Source organism: Pezoporus wallicus, unplaced genomic scaffold, assembly GCF_028554395.1.
Source record: "Pezoporus wallicus isolate ANWC-B61680 ecotype Strahan unplaced genomic scaffold, APGP_CSIRO_Pwel_v1 contig_5967, whole genome shotgun sequence".
NCBI classification, from domain to species: domain Eukaryota; kingdom Metazoa; phylum Chordata; class Aves; order Psittaciformes; family Psittacidae; genus Pezoporus; species Pezoporus wallicus.
In genome coordinates, this window is record NW_026639377.1 from 718,173 (window position 1) to 738,368 (window position 20,196).

At 41.3% G+C, this 20,196-nt stretch overlaps 1 protein-coding gene and 1 long non-coding RNA gene across 2 annotated transcripts in view; one reads left to right on the forward strand and one right to left on the reverse strand.

Moving 5' to 3' along the window:
* On the forward strand, positions 1-19,952 carry LOC130601981 (uncharacterized). The gene is made up of 3 exons (XR_008972786.1): positions 1-133; positions 2,207-2,333; positions 19,809-19,952. It is a non-coding gene; the product is annotated as an uncharacterized LOC130601981 (long non-coding RNA).
* Positions 11,459-20,196, reverse strand: part of BBOX1 (gamma-butyrobetaine hydroxylase 1) — a 27,612-nt gene continuing 18,874 nt past the window's right edge. The window contains exons 4-7 of the mRNA XM_057414430.1: positions 16,660-16,765; positions 13,948-14,144; positions 13,325-13,491; positions 11,459-11,682 (exon numbers count right to left, since the gene is read on the reverse strand). Of these exons, the coding sequence (XP_057270413.1) occupies positions 11,522-11,682; positions 13,325-13,491; positions 13,948-14,144; positions 16,660-16,765 (631 nt within the window). The 3' untranslated portion in view covers positions 11,459-11,521. The remainder of the gene's footprint in view (positions 11,683-13,324; positions 13,492-13,947; positions 14,145-16,659; positions 16,766-20,196) is intronic.

Sequence of the window (20,196 nt, forward strand, 5' to 3'; positions counted from 1 at the left end):
AGATTGATTTCCAAAGGCATTTTCCACCTTGATCCAAATGAGATTTTCTGCTGTTCAGGGCTATTACATTGGAAGCAAAAATGGTCTTCAAAGGATGTTCTGATGGAGCTGATTCCATGCTTATAGATTGCAGGTGAATGTTAAGTTTTCAAACATGAATTGTAACGGCATGTTCATTCTGCACAACTCAAATAATACAAGTGTCCAAAAAGTAATTCCTGTTGACTTTCCTGTTGAAAACTCATGTTCTCAAACTCCATCAGTCAATATTGCCTTGTGTGCTTGTGTGCTTTTGTGTGTATTGATAGGGTGTGGGAGGAAAATGAGAGCTTGTGTTGACACAGTGTTACTTGGAGGAAAACGTACATATCTACTGGGAGAGTCATGTTTAACCAGCCAAGTGGCGTCCAACACCATTACTCCGTTGAAATCAAGCACCACATTTAATGTGTTCAAGCAGCAGATCCGAAGCCTTGTTTGAAGTCTTGCTGTGCTATCAGCCCTGATCTGCTGGGCTGGGTGGAATAGTAAAACCAGAAGTCTCTGCCTTGTTTGATCCTAACAGCCCTGTGCAGGGCCTGGCTTGGTGGAGACATAGTGCAAAGCTTTCAGATGTTGGCACCCCTGGAGGTTGCTTTGTTTATCCTTAGTACTGCTGTCTCTGCTCCCTGCAGCCGGAGAGGGAGGATGTGAGCTCTGACACTGGCTGGCCCAAGGGCAAACCACCCTTTGGCTTTAACCTTCCTGAGGCTCTGTTCTTGGAGTTAAGGACTCCTCTGTAGCATTGACCTCCTGGTGGGAGGGGTGTCCTCTCACAGATACGCCTATTGCTCAGACAGCAACAGAGCTGCTACGGCTGCCCTGTCCTCAAGTGTGCCATACACTTGTGTTCTCTGCAGTGGTGATCATTGGAATTAGTGAAGTCTAAGAAAGTTTTAATTAGCCCTTCTCTGCATATCTAGCCAGCTTTGCTCTGTGCTGGTACCCCGATGCCAAAGGTTATTTTGACCCAGAAAGGAACTGGAGCTCACTTAAGCTCCTCCATTCTCAGTTCAACAATATATTCACATTAATGGAGCAGTTGCAGCAGTGCTGGGTTTTGAACATGGTGTTTTTCATTCCTGGTTTGATGTCTGTGCTTAGAACTGTGGTAGCCATCTCTCACACACGTTTGTGGTTTATGTTTCCCTTGCCCTTAGCTGAGCAGAGTGGTGGCCCTTGCACAAGTCCTTGGGTCAGTGTCCTTGGGTCTTCTTCTTGTGGGCAGGGGCTCTCAGGGGATCATGAGGGGTGAGAGGAGGCGTCGCTGTTTCACTTTTTCCTTGTCCTTTTATTTTTATTCTAATTTTTTCAATTTTTCTGAATCTTGCTCTGTGAAGGAAAGGAGTCCATGAGCTCACGCCACTTGTATGCTCAACAACTCTTCTTGAGAGACCATTTTTTCCCTCTCCACAAGGACCAGTGAGGGATGTGCTTATGAGTGAGGATGGTTGTTCACAGCAGCAGAAAATCTGAGCTCATCCCATCTTTCTTTTCCTAAACAAGAGACTAAAAATACTGCCAAAATCGCTAGCTACAAAGCATAGAATATGGCTCCTTGGTCACATAAAGCTGACTGGAGCTATGCCTCTGTCCAAGACACTTTCAGATTTATAGGCCATGTGGACTAAACAAAAATGCTTGGAAGGAAAAAGGAGTCTTTCAAGGATTATTGATTCTTCACTTTATTCTGGACAAATAAACCTCTGAGTAAAAAATAGAATGGAAATATGTTTACTTAGATGGGACATTTGATCTGATAAGGAGAGGCAGTTGTAGAGCCAAGCTTGCCCTACGTGCTGTTTAACTTCCAGGAGATCTGGGCTGCAGATCAGACCCATTAGTCCATAACCCTGACAAAGCCTCCTGTAGAAGGTAACAAATGTCAGAGGAGACTGTGGCAATGCTTACTAATCCTCAGCCTGCACTACGGTGATTTTTTCAAGTTGGATCCATGACTTGGAAACCTAATTTCTATCCTATGTAAGACAATGTACACATCGTGTCACCACTGTCCTCAGCAGCTCTGGGGTTTTATGTGCCTTGCAGTGGGGATTCGAGCTTTGCACGATTGAAAGTCATCAAGAGCAGAGCAATGCAGAGGTCCTCCCTGTTTTAATGAGAGACTGTTAGTGCCTAACATGGGTTTCTTCTGCTTGGTGGTCAGGCAGCAGCAGGTGTGAATGATGCTTGGAACATCTGCATGGGTGTCTGGTGCAGCACCTGAGCTGCTGGGGAGGTGTCCTCTGGTTTTGGTCCCTGAGGTTGTGCTGGTACTGCTCGGCTCAGCTCAGGTGGGTCAGGTGGGATGTGCTGCCAGGGGTGCAAGCATGCTGGGAGCTGAACTGAAGTCAGAGTGGGATGGCTGTATGCTGAGTCTTGGTAGGCTTACCTCCTGAATAGACAGAGTGAGGTGGCTGTTAACCAAAGCTCTGGAGTGAGATGCTGAAGGTCTCTAGTGCGTCCAGCTCTGGATGACACCTCGCAGCCTGTCCCCTGGTGTGTGTGTCCTGCAACTTCATATACGTGTGGCTGTGCCACTCTGGGTGCTGGGCGGCAGCCCTCTGGCATTTCTAACTGCACTGCATAAAGGCATGCTTTCCACCACTGAACCAGGACTGCTGGCTGTTTGAATTTATACCTCACTTTGACAGCATAAATAATGTTAAAAGTGGATAGTCTGATGAGGGAAATGTACATCCATAATGTAGATTATTCCTGGAGTACCTAGCATTAGGTTTCATAGGGAATATTCATAGAGGAGACATTATAGCAGCCTTCCGATACTTAAAGGGGGCCTACAAAAAATATGGAGAGGGCTTTTTCCAAGGGCATGTAGGGGTAGGACAAGGGGTAATGGCTTTAAGCTGACAGAGGGGAAGTTTAGATTAGATATAGGGAAGAAATTCTTCCCTGTGAGGGGGTGAGGCGCACTGACACTGATGGTGAGGTTGTCCAGAGAAGCTGTGGCTGCCCCATTCCCTGGCAGTGTTCATGGCCAGGTTGGACAGGGATTGGAGCAACCTGGTCTAGTGGAAGTTGTCCCTGCCCATGGCAGGAGGTGGAACTGGATGAGCTTTAGGGTCCCTTCCAACCCAAACCAGCCTGGGATTCTATGTACCCATGTAATTATATGATTACCTATGTAGCATATTTCTTAGTGGCTACATGCTTTTCATTCTTTAGCTATTTTTAAGTGTTCTGCCATGAGGTCATCAATAGCACTTGTTATTAATTTCTGCAGAAGGTACTAGAGGTTTGTCCTTGGTAGGCAGCTCTCTTTTCCCTGTGGATTGAGGGAGTGTTCCTGCTGCCCAAGAAGCTGTTGGGAGCCGCAGCCTCTCCCCAGGACTCCCTGTTCAGCGAGTGATCATGTGAAGAGCTGTTGGTACTGATCTGCTTAAATATCACAATGCTATGACCCTGTCTCTTCCTAACTTGGGCATTTGCCATTTCTGGGCTCCCTCCACTGTCGCATTATGCCCTGCACTGGGGACCGGAGCTCTGCACGGTTGAAAGTCACAAAGGGCAGAGCAATGCAGAGGTGGATGCAGAGCTCCCCAACTTTTAATGAGAGACTGTTAGTGCCTAACATGGGTTTCTTCTCCTTAGTGGGTAGCACTGCTGGCAAGCCAGGGAACCGTCAAAGTTCCCTCCCTGCTCCAAGAACTGCTTTGAGCAGTAATGTAGAAAATGTCAGGGAGGATCACATTAGTATTAAATGGAAAACTTTCAGGGGGCTCTTCAGCTCTATTGGCACAGTAATGTGATAAATCATCTGCAAAGTGCTTTTCCAGCACATGTGGCTGGGCTGTACAGAGTGTGATGCATCTGACAGCAAACATCTGTCTGGGCTGCAGCAACATGCTCTGTTTTTCTTATCATGTTGATTTACCTTACTCGTGTGGTGGAGATTAAATTCTCCTGAGCCTTGGCATCCCCTTGTCTGCTATGCTTCCCAGCTGTGTGCTCTCCATCCTGTACACCACGGCAGGGATGGTGAGCAGGCTGAGGGATGGGGGAAGGCAGGGCTGGTGCAAGGCTTCCAGCTATGGAAGGGTTTGAAGGTTAAACTTCACTTAGGAGAATTTAACACAGCTTGGCTTCTATTAGGTTGCAGGTTGTATCCAGAAATGGAACAGGACTTAACTGTCTTCCTCTGGCTAGGGTAAGGCTGTAACTTCACCAGCCACACTTATTCTCACTGGCCCTTAATGGCCTATCTCCCACAAGATGTTGATCTCATTATGTTTCCACAAATTTCATCTGAATTCCCAGAAAATTCCCAGAAAAGTGACTGAACACTCGATACCCAAGGTCCTAGTTTAACCACAGGCATAATCCTGAACATTAGCTTTTGGCCTTCACTTAGTTCCCATACAAAGAAGATGGCTTTGTGCTGCAGCTTGTGTTTGTATTGCTGCTGCTATGAGGCTGCGAACACTGAGTCCAGGGAAAGAAAGTCAAATAACCAAGTGGAAATCTGCTAGGCTGGTTAAATCCCACAGTGGGAAAGGAGCTTTCCCCACAGCACATGTAGCCAGAAGCAGACTCTGAAGTACCCCAGAGGTTACGCCTTTGCTGCAGCTTCTTACTCAAGAAGAATTAACCTGACTAGGAAAAAAAAGTCAGAAGTAAATGCTTAGCTCTGGAGGTGAGTGAAGCACATTATAAGAGACAATGTTTTGCCCTCTGACACTGCTGGTTCCTTTAGCTTTGACAGTTACTCATTATGAGAAACCAATTAAATTATGCTTTTTCAATTAATAATGATGAAAAGAATGGCAATGGATGAAAACTGAGAGTTAAACCAGCTTGTCCATCACAAGCAGCGTTTCAGAGGTATGCTACTGCAGAGCTTGCTGCAGCACCCTGCTCCTCACCCGCTTCCTTTCAAGGGCATTATATGGCACATTTTCCTAATGACATTCCAGTTTGATTAAAGAAAAAACAGCAGGCCAAGATTTCAGAATCTGAGTATGACATACTCTGAGAATTGCTATGTCTTCTCCATGTCTGTTGCTCTGTGTTCTTTGCTGCTTTTAATGCTTCCAGAAATAACTTGAAAGAGATACATAGCTTGATTACTGCCAACACGAGTAGTTATTGATCTAAATGGCTGCTTGAAAAGAAAGTATGATAGAGAAACCACGCTCTGCTATCCACATGTTAGACCTCCTGCCTTGTTTTGCTTGAGTAAATGACAAAAAGACATGTATTGTGGCATGGCAACAAAGAAAATCCTCTGCCTGCTTTAAAGCTATTGGCCACAGACACATATTTAAAAATGCCATTAAAAATACATGAAACATTCGACTTTAAATATATTCTGCTAACTAAATCGGCTCATATCCTACCAAAGATCCCAAAAGCGGCTCCTAACCCTTTCACTGACCAGATGCCCTTGACAAAATGCGGAGCAGCCTTGTGGCCACTGAATTGCCATGGCTCTGCTGAAGATCCTTGTAAGTAGCCAGAGAAAACAGTAATTTTTTTTTGCTCCAGGTGTGTTTTCTGTTCCCCAGCACCATCCTGCAGGAGATGTTGAAGGAGACTGGGAGGTACCCTCTCTTCTCCCTGTTCCTCCAGGAGGAGTGGTACCACCATCCTGCCCACACCTTGGTCCTCACAGCAGCAGCACCAGGGCAGGAAGGGTGGCTGTAAAATGCCCTCATCCACTTCTCTTAGATCTCATCCTGTGTCCAATAATGAGAATGGTTTTAGTTGGAAACATCCCATATAGCTGCTATGTCTGTGCTATAGTTAAAGTCTAATCCTATGGCTATTTTCTATAGCTGATGTAGTTAGTTCCCTGGCTTTGATAATTTCCTTTCCTAGACTTTAATCAGATGTTGCATAGACAAATAGGTTTTGTGTGAGCAGTTGTGAGTTATTTTCCTTTTTGTTTATATGTGGGGTGGACTGCCGCAGAATATATATGGACTCAGTCAGAGATCAATATGATCAGACAAAAAGCCGTTTATTACAAAGCCTTAACCCCTTAAATACTGTTTCTTACATGCCCTTACAGTGATTTGGCATATTATGATTGGATGCATGTCTTGAAGACCCTTAGTGACTAACATATAATTGGTTAAGCACAGGTGTGACAACTTGACCTCGAAAGCTTGCCAACACTCCACAGTTCTCATTAACTCGGTGAAATCCAGCTTCTTCTTATCTGCTTGTTTAGGCTTCCTCAGGCCTCTCATGGCCTTGCTGTATCTTTCAGGATTTTCAGAGTTTATGTACCAATTATCCATTCTCCTGTGAGAACACTGTCTCCACAGTGGACTTTTTGTTTATATTTGTTTTTTAAAGGGGATTTTTGTGCTCTTTCTGTGTTTCGGTCTGTTGTGTGCTACTGGACTGGCACAACAGGGTGGGGGGATTTTTGCTGACAGTTTAAAATGTGTGTATAAATATATTTATTATGTTAGCTTTTACTAAAAGTGATTTCAGATTTCCAGCATGAATCTTTCAAATACGGACTTGCCCTGAGGTGATGGTTAGCTTTATGAATGTGTAGATAGAATAAAAACTTATTTGTCTTAGGGAGAATTTGAGACAAGATTGCAAAGCACTTTCTCTGATTTGTTTCAGAGGAAAACACAGTGCAGAATAAATACATATTTTCCAGCCAAAACCAGCACACAGAAGTAATATATTTGCATTTGTGATGAAAGGGTGCATTTAATTTGCTGTGAAATTACAGAAGTGTGAATTTTAAGCAGCAGCATGTGCTCTTGTAAAAGTAACATAGAAGCTGATGGTATTTTGGAGTAAGGAAGAATCAGTCACAAAGTGATCGTTATTTTAATGACTGAAACTACTTCTCCAACCTACAGTAAAAATGAATAAAGCAAATGAACCTGAAAGTACCAAAGGAGTGTGAGCTTAATTGCCAAATGCCTTTTTACGTACCTGAAGAGCATTAAGGAGCAGCTAGTGCCTACTGTACATACATGGTGTACATATATATATACAAATAACATTTTAAATAACTCTGGACTTATATGTAGCAATATATTTCAACTTGCAAAGCTGAGCAGCTAGTCCAGTTTTCTTCCCACAGCAAGTGCTTGGAAATCTCTCTGCACTCAGGTTTACTGTCCACCAAGCCAAAGCAAGTTGGCACATGCTGCGGGTAGCTCAGCAGTGGCTAAAGCAGAGCTGTGTTGAAGTAAGCCATGGAGGTGTGAGTGTACCGATATGCCCCAAACACTACTTGCTTCCCTCAAGCTTTAAAAACTACCTGGAAATCTGATATATAAAAATATATTTAAAAATGTACATGGAAACAGTGCCATGGGGTTGGATCCAACTTCCATTGCTACAAAATGCAATGGCAGGAGAAGAAAGCTAAGACAAAAGAGAACAAGCATTTGCAAATAGCAAAATGGATACGTTTTTTTTTTTTGTTTCTCCACCTGTGCTGTGAGCCCACTAGATGCAGTGTCTGGCCACAGGCTGGATTATTGATGTATCATGACTGGCACAAAGGTAACAAGGCATTCTGGTTCCTGGACTACTGGCTAAGTGAAATCATGTCCATTAGAACCCTCTGTATATAGCCCCAAGCTTCTTCAGAATTGTCTTGCAAACACCTAAAACCAACTAATTTTTCTTGCTGCTGTAAAATGGTAGAGACTGTTGGACCTGTTAGCCATGGCTGGGGTAACCTGCACATGTCAGTATTGCAGGCAGGGCAGAAGCCAGACCTGTCTGAAAGCTTTGCAATCACATTCTTCAGTGTGGATTTGGAGAGGAAGGGGAAATAAACCCATGTGGGGCTTCCTCCATTACTTAGCCTGACTAGGAATCAGTAAACTCAGTAGGAAATCTACTTTGCAGACAGTTACAGAAATATTCTCTTTCATTGTGCAACTATGGTAATATGCAAAGATGTTTAGGATTAAAAGTTGTGATGTAGATAGTAGCTGGATCCTAGAAGTTGAGCAGCAGGTTTGCAGCCAGAAACCGGTGTTTTGGTTGTGCATCAGGTTAATATGGGTAGTCTGACCCTTCCCCCGTTATACTGTGTATAGTGCCCCACAGTGGTGTAGCAGAGGTTAGATTTGGTTTGCACAGGTCTTCACATTTCCACTCATGAACAGTTTTGACCATTATTTGTACTTCATTCTATACGCAGTACTTTATTGAATATACATTAGCTTGAATTATATTTATATATAATTGTGAAGGATTTATATGCTGAACATTGCATGCAGGCAGGGTGATTCTGCTGCTGTAGCACTCCTACACCTGCCTGTCTTCGCTGTGTATGTGGTGTATGCCTGCTATGCGCAAAACTGCCTTTTAAATAATTATTATCTTATTTATATAACATTGGTATTTTTGGAAAATGTAGACAGTTCAAGAAGGTGAGGGTGTATAAAGTACACCTCTCAGGCATATCTCAGGCATAAAGTTATGAACTTCAGGGTTTTCCTGGGTGAGCTTTTAACAGGGAAATGTTAAAAGCTTCACTGACAAATCCCAGCAGTGCAAAATTAGAGCCATTGAAAGCCTTGATTAATTATTATCATTGAGTAGTTAAGGTTGGAAAAGACCTGAAGATCATCTAGTTCCAACCGCCTGCCATGGGCAGGGATGCCTCACCCTGGACCATGTCGCCCAAGGCTCTGTTCAGCCTGGCATTGAACGCCGCCAGGGATGGAGCATTTACCACTTCTTTGGGCAGCCTGTGCCAGTGCCTCACACCACCCTCACAGTAAAGAACTTCTTCCTTATATCTAACCTGAACTTCCCCTGTTTAAGTTTGAACCCATCACTCCTTGTCCTATCACTACAGTCCCTGATGAAGAGTCCCTCCCCAGCATCCTTATAGGCCCCCTTCAGATACTGGAAGGCTGCTAGGAGGTCTCCACACAGCCTTCTCTTCTCCAGCCTGAACAGCCCCAACTTCCTCAGCCTGTCTTCATACAGGAGGTGCTCCAGTCCCCTGATCATCCTCGTGGCCCTCCTCTGGGCTTGTTCCAACAGTTCCATGTCCTTTTTATGTTGAGGACACCAGAACTGCACACAATACTCCAGGTGGGGTTTCATGAGAGCAGAAAGAGTGGCAAGATCCCCTCCTTTGACCTGCTGGTCAAACTCCTTTTGATGCAGCCCAACACACTGGTGGTTTCTGGGCTGAAGCTAGCTCATGTTCATTTTCTCATCAACTAACACCCCCAAGTCCTTCTCTGCAGGGCTGTGGCTGGTTGGTCAGTTGGGTTTGGTTTTGACTTTTTGTTTTATTTTCCCAGCAGCTGTTCAAAGCTGTGGGTTTAGCTGTATTTTAACTGTATGTTAAGTATACAGAACAAACCTGAGTGGATGCAGGTCTAATCACACAATCACAGACTAGTTTGGGTTGGAAGGGACCTTAAAGCTCATCCAGTTCCAACCCCCTGCCATGGGCAGAGACACCTTCCACTAGACCAGTTTTCTCCAAGTCCTGTCCAAACTGGCCTTAATGTAGTCCCTAATCCAGATATTTTAAGTGGTGGGAAAATATGAGGCAGATGGATGGTAGGAAGCAGTCAGGTAATTTTATTTACAAACACTTTCAAATAACAATAATGTCTTCATATCTTTGTACAAGTTGTTATCTGTGAGATTAGATATGAACCCAAAACAGTAATCAGTTCCACAGTAGTTTTTAATAAGCAAAAATGTCAATAAATGTGAATAAAACAGTTTTTAGAAAAGTACAGAATAAAAGCAGAAAATATCTCTTCCCTCCTAACCACCAGTATAAAGCCCAAGATGTCTTGTTTTGAAGTTACAAACTGCAGTCTTCCTTCTATTGTTGTATGGAAAATATCACAGTGAAACACCGTAGTGCTGGTGTCTTACAGAATATAGGCGTTAACCTTTCCTCATCTTTTCCCCGTTTTATAGCAAAGGCAAAAAATACTTTTCTCATGTTTCCAAAATTAGTTATTAAACAAATTGCCATTAAAAGCCAGTATTGTTATGCCATGTCTTAATGCCATAACTTTGATAAAAACATTTCACTATAAAGGGGAATGGATTTGAATGCCCCACGCTAGGTCATGATCAAAGCCTTATTCAGTTTTATTTGTTTATTCGGCTGGGATATCTGTTGCCTGTCAATGATGAGTAGAAGCTATGGAAGTGTTTGCAGGCTGATGTTAGGGTATCACTTATGTGAGGTTTTACAATCCTATTGTTTTAGCCTCCTAGGAATAAACTAGTATATATTTGACTTTCAAGGAAGAGTTTGAAAATGGTTGAACAGAGCAGTTTTGAGGGTGGAGGTGTGGTTATCTTATTAGGCTCTCAGCACAGTGAGAGGCTGTCCTGTTAACTCACACCTATAGAGACAGTGACAAATAAAGTCAGGGACATATTGTTTTGTATAAAAACAAGTGAGGTTTGATAATTTCTCTTTGAATTTGGCATCTGAATACTGAAAAAAACACTCAACGAAAAACAAATCTACTACTTCAGCTGCAGCAATTCTTACATAGTGTCATCTCTCTTCAAAATACAACCAAAAGGAAAACATCCTGCAGACCAAGTCTATCAGAGGCATGCTCATGTTTTTGGTGTAACAAAAATGGGTCGGAGTTCAGTCACCACTTCTCTGTCAGGTACTGAGTCAATAACCACCTCTTGTGCTCTGTGGTTTATAGCTGCCAAGCAGTATCAGCATTCCTCCTCTTGAATTTACTCCAAAGTCTGTCTGCCCTGCAGATCTTAATTATGTCTGTGCACAGTGCCTGATGGGATTTCTGACCCTATCTGTGACCTCCATACTGAGATTTATTTGTATTCCTAATGCAGAGGAAAATTAATACGACACGTTCTCTGGTAGATCAATCATTTCTGAGCTTGTGGACTTTGAAATGTAGGAGCAATGATTTGTGGCTGTGATAGTCATCACATACACAGCAGGATATGCGGAATATAACATTTGTTGAATGAGATCTTGTATTAAAGTGGAGTTCTACCTAGAAAAGTGTGTATATGGAATTCATTCCACAGCAAAGGTTGTTAATTTTGATAATGAATTCTAGTTATGATTTATGCAATAAAGAATGCCTCTCTGAAATAAAGGAAGGTGCTGTTGATAACAAACCTTTAATAGATAACAATTTAAGCTCTTTTTTGATGCTGCCTTCCAAGCTTCCTGGGGAGGGCAGGTATATTTGTAGAGGCCACAGAAGGCATGGGGATACTCAGTCAGTCCAGTAAAGTGATAATCTTTCAAACCATTTTGTACACTGATTTTAAAAAGCAATTAAACTGGCAGAGGTAGCAATGCATTTTATGGATTCAGAGACATAGAAAAATCTTAAATTGTTATGAATGACAGGTTTCTTATGGAATTTAAAAATACACTTGTGTTGTTAGCGTCTGAAAACAAACTTTTGGTTTTTTTAAATTGTTTTTTGTCATTATTAAAGTTAGACAATCTACGTTTTGCTTATTCTAGTTAGAAGAAAGCTCAGTCCCTCTTCAGTACCCTTTTCCTTAGGAGCCGGAGTCTTGACATGACCACATCCCAGTCTGCATAGGCACCTTCTAGGTGACGAGTCACTTCTGAACCCGATGGGTAGCTTTGGCGACCATGAAGCACACGCCAGTTATCAAATGTCAGTATGTCTCCTGTAAAGAGATGTTTAATATTCGGTGTGTTACGGTTGATTCCTTCAGACAGATAACATGGAGATAGACTTCTATCATCAGTTAGGTAGCAATAATTTAAAGCAGCTCGGCTGGAGATACACAGCAATGACACAGTAATTTTAATTTAGCTGGTCATTCTCAACTAGAGAGAGGAGGTCGCTTTCAACCTCTGCTCCTTGTCTGGCATAACCAGGAGTGGTAGGGGAGTCCACTCTGAGAAAAGCAGGCCTTGAAGGGAAAGGCAACTGCAGCAAATCCACAGGAAAAAAAAAAGGGTGAAAGCTGATCTGGTATTAATTATCAGTCTGGTATTATTCATACTATACATATCCTTCATTGCTGTCCTCCTCAAGAGACCTCTGTGAGAACAAAGTCAAGCCATTGAAAGTTAGGAACTCACATCATGAAGGCGAGCATGCCATTTTAATTTTTCTCCCTTGTGTTCCACTGTTACGATAAATCTCCAGTTAAATATCCTTATAGTATGTCTTCCCTTCTCCCGCTCACCTCTACCACCATTTTGATGCATTAAATGATGGGGTAGATGGTACTAATGTAATGTGATGTACTTTTGTTTATTATTTATTATGTGATCTTATAAACTATCTCATGTTTGCAATACAGGAGATTTATTTCCTCATCAACATTTTAAAGACACTGTCATCGTAGTACATGAAGCAGTCAGATACACTAATGAATTTACTTTTGTAGCATCTTTTGAGAGATGAGGGACTATTCATATCTTTATTTTATAGCTGGGGAATGAAAGAACAGAGGTTAAGACCAAAGTAGTTAAATAGATGCACAGACTTTAAAGAGTAAGGGGCATTTTCACAGTATGTTTTATGTTCAAAACACAGCCCTGTACAACTAGAGCTGAAGTTTAGAGCACTAAACACATCTGCAAATCTGCCTCCAAATGTCTTGCATGAGCCACCCAGAAGAAGCAGCACAGCAGCAAAGGCCTTCAGTAATTCGTCCTGCATTAATTACACTGGCATTGGGTGGCTAAGCAAAGACAAAGACTGGTGCTGCTCAGCTTCCTTGGGCATTATGCACATTGTGCATCTGTAACATCCTCCAAATATTCTGCAGTTCCTGCAGCCATTGGGAAGGTGCCCCCGTTGGGAAGGTGCCCCACTAATGAAGTGTCATAACCACCACAACCACCTCCATCTCATTTGCCTTAATGTCCATACTCTGCATCAAGTGGAGCAGAGGAAAAAGCATGTGATTGTGTATCATTTAATGAACAGGCACCGAACTGGGGTGGCACAGCAGTCTTACACCTGGTATTTCCCATCTGTGGTACTACTGATATGGCAAGTTGCAATTTCCTATGGATATTGGTTTTTGATGTAATATAAAGATACATTGGACTCATCAATAGACAGACTGTCATGTCGTGTGTCCCCTCCCTCGGCTCTTTTTTTTCTTTTCCTTTATAGTGTAGCAATGGCAAAAGAAATCTGTGAGATGAATGTAAAGACACGGTATGAAATACCATGGGTACTGGAAGGACTGAAGTCTCCTCTCAGTACCAGTGCTAACAGTGCTCAAGTGTTTTGACTGCTAGGAAAAACATCTGCAGAATCATTGCAAGGAGAAGCAACTTACTGACCTGGTTTCAGCTTGTGAGTAAACTTGAGTTCTGCACTGTTTAATAAATCATTGAATTCCTTTAGAGCTGCATAAAATGGCCTCACTTTTTCAGCTGGTATGTCAAACACTGTGTCTCTTGTTGCATTATTATAATTGATGCGAACTGCTTGGCCTCTGGAATCCACACTAGGAAACAGAGAAGGAAAGGAAAAGGCGTGTATTATGCTACTGAAACACTTTCAGATGGTTAAACAACATCTGCACTCTCCTGCTGGAATTTCAGTATGTTTCTATAGTGAAATTCAGATTATTATTGCACTGGATTTTATAATTAAGCCTAATTAAGGATAATCAGCAGAAAATGTAGACATTTAATTAACTCAAAATTATATTTTCTATAATCTTTAATTGTAGAATCATAAGCTTTTTAAATTCAGAAGAGATTATAAACATTTGCATTTGGTCTTTTTCTAGCATATAGTTCTTAATCTAATTGCTTCAAAACCAAAACCACGTAAATCTCCCCCCCCCCCGAAAATAACTACAGATCAAGTTAAACCAGTGTTTCCCCACAAGGTGGCAGGAGCAGACAAAACTCGCCGTACAAAAGGGATTTTATTTTCCCATGTTGAAACTGCTCACTCTATAATCCTTTGTTTACATTGCACAGCAAAATCACAGTAGTCCCTCCCAACATCTGTATAATCTACAGCAGTAGAGGACAGGATCTGATATGCCTGAGGATTTTGTTGCTTCAGCTTATTGCATGCATGAAATCCATCTACAACTTCAGTTTCACCTCCAGTGGCTGTTTGCTTTATACAGTGGAGAAACTGAACCTGGAAAAAATTAACATCTCATTATAAGCAAGAATTAGCTTGCATATTTAACAGTTCATTAGTATCAGTTTCTTTATATTTGTGGTTCTGGCTTTTTGGCTGAGTTTGCTTTTCGGTGAAAGACAGTTCCCATTGCTGCAGCTCCACTGCACTCTGCCACCACTATCACAAAGGCAGAAAAATTAAAGCAGCATGTTCATAAATCCATCCCATGTGGCTTGTCTTCTAATGCTTGCAACCTGCGAGTCAACTGCAAAGCTCTGTTCTCGCTTCTGTCCTTTGAGTCCCTCTTTGTGGCAGTCATGTAATTTTAAATGCAGTTTTATCTCAACAAGGAGGATTAGCTTTCTCTCGCAGAAACAAAACCTGCTGTGAATTATCTGCTCACAGCAGGGGAAAGGTGGCTGTCTTAGAGGGCAACAGGCCCAGTACCTCTATGATAAAATAGGATTAAGACAGTTTCATTTAATTTTGTAGTGAAATTGCCAAGGTGTAAGACAGAGCAGAAAGCCTAAATTGGGCTCTGGGTGGCATCACTGTAAATCTGAGTGAGCTACAGACACAAGCAGTAAAACTCCCAGTGGTGTTAGAAAGTCCAGCTCACACAAAGTGCAGCTGTTCATCTTGGCCAAACCGCACAAAACACATCTGTCCTACCAGTGGTAGCAGCTCCACCTTTCCTTTCCATAATGGTGAACTATTTCTGAGATGATTAGGAGAAAAAAACCCCAACTAAACAAACAACCCCCCCCCCCCCCCCCCCGAAAAGCAATAAAAACAGTACCCTTCCCCTGTCACCCAAGAAACCCAATACAAAACCAATCCAAAACAAACAAAGTGGGAGGAGAAAAAGGAGCAGAGAACAGGCTTCATCCCAGAATCACCTCACCAGCTAGACCTGCAGACCTTGGTGATGGTGATGAAGGGGGAAATTGAAATAACTGACAGCACAGAAGGAGGACTTGCTGGAAAGGACATATCTAGTTAAATCATGTGATGAAGCAGCATTCTGCCCTCCTGCCATGCTCCTTTTGGTCAACAAGCTTGGGGCATGGGGTCTCAGGGCTCCCACTGAAGAGAGCACATGGCAACAAGCACTTTTCTTTTGTGGCTTCAGCTGCCCTTGCATCGGAGGAGCACAGTTTGGCAGTGCTAAGGAGAGCTGCAGTAACGTACTTCATGGAAAATAACTCTGGAAAAGTTCAAAGGGATAATTAAGTTTACATTCTAGAGAGCTAATATTTGTGCTAGATCTAATCATCAGTTGTTTGTTGTTTTGATTTGGTTTTAATCAGGATCTCTCATGGAAAAATAGTTGCCAGATCAAAATCTAGGAAATCCTAAAACCATTTTTATGAGACAGTTCTGAAGCTAATCGTCATCCATTTAAAACCATTTCTTCAAATATTTCTAAGAAGTACATCTTAAGAGCTCAGAATAATGTTCAAAATAACTCAATGTACTTTAATACTTTTATTTCTTACAAGCACGTTTGAATGAGAAAGGTTATGCTCTTCTAATATTTCATAGCAGAGTGTGGGCTTTGGCACAGATAAGACAATGAGGTAATTCACATCTGCTGTCTATTAATAAAGCCCTGTTCTATTCTTACTTCACATTAATGAACCAGTATCTGAATGATTTTAAAAGGTGATGTTAGTGTGAAGTATTTGGTACTTGTGGATAAATCACATTGGCTTTTTGTTTAATTATAGAAACAACAGATACAAAGTATTCCACAAGACTAGAAGGGGAAGTTTTACAGATGCAGACTTTTCCAGGGTTATCTTTGTTCCTTTGTACCTGTTCCTACTCCTTTGCAGATTTACGATGAATGTGCATTAGACTTTAATACGACAGGGACTAGGTGAAAGCATATTGTCTGTGGTTGTTGTCCAGCTTTACAGAATGCCCCTTTTTTTGTCTGCTATGAAATGGCAAATAAATGTCTAATGTCAATCAATTCACAGAAAAGAGAATATAAAATCTTAATCATATGTCTTCTAATACAGTCCCCTCCTGAGGTGAACAGATGAATCCTGAAATGTCGCAATTTGACTATAGCATTTAGACAATTTTTTAAAATATAATGAAAACAGTATCAAAGGCACATATAGGACACTAGTGTTTTCTCATATGGTGGTAATCTCAATATTCCATGAATTTCATTTAAAAATTGTGGGATACATAGTGGTTTTGTTATGCAGAACTTGCACCATAATGTATATCGGATGGGGCTTTGAGCAGCCTGGTATAGTGGCGGCTGTCCCTGCCCGTGCCAGGAAGTTGGAATTGGATGAGCTTTAAGGTCCCTTCCAATCCAAATCATTTCATCATTCTATGATATAGTGCATACCCATGTGTATATAAATTGTTATATGATTAATATATTGTTATGTTTACATTGCTCTTTTAAGACAAAATTCAGAGTCACTGAACGCTAACCATATTTCATGCTATAGGAACATTTCCCTTTCCCTTTTGTGTTGTGAAGAAGTCGGTAGATTCGCCTTACCCCAGGTGGATGCTGCAGAACAGGGTAATCAGTGTGAAAACATAGTTTCCCAGTTGTATAAGCTACATTGTTAGCAGCTGCTTTGTCTTGCACTTGCCAAGTTGGTCTTTATAATGAAAGGGAAAAGAGATAACAGGTTAAAACAGCCAGCCAACATGCCAGACAGTACACACTGAGACTGTAAAATCACAGTATAAAAGAGTCATTACACCTCTGAACATGAAAATATTGTACAACTAGAAAGAAACAATTATTTAGCAGTGTTCCCCCATTCCATCAGAGAAGGCTTATTTCGACAGTCCTAGGTTCAAGCTAGAAACCTAAGTGTGCCAAGAGACATCTGGCCCCAGTGTAGTATCTAGAAGAATGATGGCTTTCTACTGGCAGTACTTTGCTGAATGCAGGAATCAGCTGAAGACTCTAACCAAAAGGTCTGTCTGCTAGGTTAAATCACCATCTTATTACTGATACTTCAGAAATAAGAGAGTGGAAGTTGGCCCATTTCCTTTAATTAATGTTCCATTTTTCCCTGCCATGTGGAGCAATTTATCAATGAAATATGAAATTGTAAAAGGCTACGTAAATTTTTTTTTTAATATTTTAAAAGCTTTATATATCTATTTATGTATACATATACAGAGAGAGACAGACTGTCCTTTGCAGGGGGATATTTCCTGTAGTTTCAAGACTTGCCGCTAAAGGAAAAAGAACTTCATAGAAATCGTAGAATCCCAGCCTGGTTTGGGTTGGAAAGGACCTTACAGCTTATCCAGTTCCAGCCCCCTGTCACAGACAGGGACACCTTCCACTAGACCAGGTTGCTCCAAGCTCTATCCAACCTGGCCTTGAACACTGCCAGGGATGGGGCAGCCACAGCTTCTCTCGGTAACCTGTGCCAGGGCCTCAGCACCCTCACGGGGAAGAACTTCTTCCCAATATATAATCCAGGCCTTGTCAGTTTAAAGTCATTCCCCCTTATCCTGTCACTACAGGCCCTTGTCAGAAGTATTGATGAAAAAGTGTTAATGAAAGACTTTGTAGTTTCTTCTCTTTCTCTGACGCTCTTTCAAAGAACTACCCCCCTTTATTTTGTTACGTAGCTTCTGTCTTGAAATTTGACCAAATCAATTAAGACAGTTTACTGACAACTACAGGGGAAACAAACAAAAAAAAGTCTTAGTTTTATGACAAAAACATGAATACGTTGCATTGTAGTGCAATCAAAATCTGTTTTGAATGACAACCCTGCAGGAGAATATAAGACCAAGAAACATTTGTTTTGCTTGTACAGAGTTCACATGATTGAAGACAGTCTTCAGCAGATGCATGTTATAGGTACAGACATTTGTCTGGAAAAGTGTAAGTCACCATATGCAGCCCATGTCATCACAGGAGAATAGTGATTTAAAAGAAAATACAGAGCTATAGACCAAATATATTATGTTTTGGATGGTGTGTGTCTAGCATGACTTCTAAACAATAGTTTAGGAAGAAAATAGGCTAAAGAACATTCAGACCAAAATGATTTTATGCAATACAGAAACACTTTTGTTCTTGGAGTTCTATTTAGTATAGAAACAATGCAATATGCTAAAACTAATTTTTTTAAATTGCCAGGGGAAAAATAACATTGAATATTTGCAGATATGTTTTTCTGACTGGGAAAAAGAATTTGTATTATTTGGTACAGCACATACTCATCAGTACATGACATCAGTACTCAGGCATGATAATTTCAACCACACTTCCATAGTCCCCTATTTTACAGCCAAAGCCCAGCCGGCTATATCATCCTTGTTATTAGTGTTGAAGGCAGCTAAATTCACTATATCTTTAATTTAAAAGGCTCCAGTGTAACTTGATGGATCTAAAACAAATTAACACATTTTAATTGTCCCATTTATATGCAATTTATGCAATTGCTAGAATGGTAGTACTTTATAATATCACTGTCAGGTTTTGCAAAAGCAATCAGTACTTTCATGCTGTTACTCTTTGCGAGAGGAGCTGGTCCCTGGTGGCTTTCCTTAAACACAAGGAGTTTTGGACAAAGCTCAAGTTACTGACTTGAAGTTAGAGATGTTAATAGGGAGCTCAGCACTGAATGTGAAAAAAATCAACCCGACTTTGTCAGACTCAGCTCTCCCTCAGTCATGGGCAGAGCACACAAGAAGTAATGGAAGTAAAGAAGGAAGAAAATGTGGTTAACGTCAGAGGACTCTTGGCCCTTCGAGAGAGCAAAGTGGGGTAGAATGGTTTATGGTTTAGTAATTAGGGTCAGAGTCCAACAGCAGTTGCTCAGGCTGATTGACAGAGGAGAAAATTTGGCACCAGGTAGGTGTAGTAATTTTTTGCGTTAAGTGGCAACGCGGAATCAGTCTCCCTGAGCAGAACACTGGTCTGCTTGGTACATCCTTAGCCTTGAGCACCACTGCGCTAGAAACTTGAGTCACATCTGAGTCATCTGGTCTTGCATGTTATTAAAAATCTAAGTCTCATTCATAAGAGACTCAGATTTCGGGACCCATGTTCTCCTCTTGCAGCTGAAACACTTTGAGAGGTGCAGATGTTTCAGCTATTTCAGTGGGGGTGCTGCACCCCAAAAGAAGCCCTTCATGCCACTCCAAGCCCTGGAGAGAGCTTCAGAACAGGGCAGGAGCACAAGGTCTAGGGCATGAGAAGTTAGAGAAATTAATTGTGATACAGCTGGAGATCTTGTTAACAGAGTTGTGCCTCTGTAACATAAAGAAAAAGGTTAATTTAAATCATGGAACCCGTTGTGGTGTTAAATGGCTGAAACAGAGAATGTTTCCACTTTTTACAGTAATGAAATTTTAGGTAGCATGTACCAAACAGGCATTTAGGCAGGAAAAATGTCTTTTGTTTTCCCATGTGTCAGGGTTATATTCATGGCTGTTACATTTCAGCTTAAAATTCATGGTCCTGTTGAGGTGATGTTTTATTTGGCAAGCTTGCCAATTCCAAATGTATCCTTTTATTTGTCCTTTTATTTTTTTTTTAATCCTTTTTGGTTAGCCTTGTGTTTGGCTGCTAGAGGAACAGCAAGGGAATTACCTAGAGTTATTATTTATTACAGTTGTAAAAACCACCTCAGAGTTGGATGTAAGAAATGCATTTCTGTTTTAGAGGTGAAGAGATGGACTGTAAAATGCTGCTCTAAGTCTGTTGTTAAGACTGAAACCTCAGTGGAGTTTTGCTACTGTGAGAAATGTAAAACCAAGACCAGGCACTATAATAACTAAAACTGAAAATGAAACAGGTTAAATCAGGAAAAAAGAAAGAAGTCTTTTCTTCTTGCTAAAATTTTTAGGCTGGGTTCCAGCTATAAATGGTGAAAAAAATAAGCAATTTTTTCCTTATAAAAGACTTACCCTCTCCAAATATCCAAAAACAAAGCAAAACCATTAAAGGCTTTTTCAAGACTTCATGTAATGAATTACACATTTAACAGCACTGGTTTGTTAAGCTGTTTGAATACATTTCTCTAAGTGATTTCTGATATGTTTAGCATGTTAC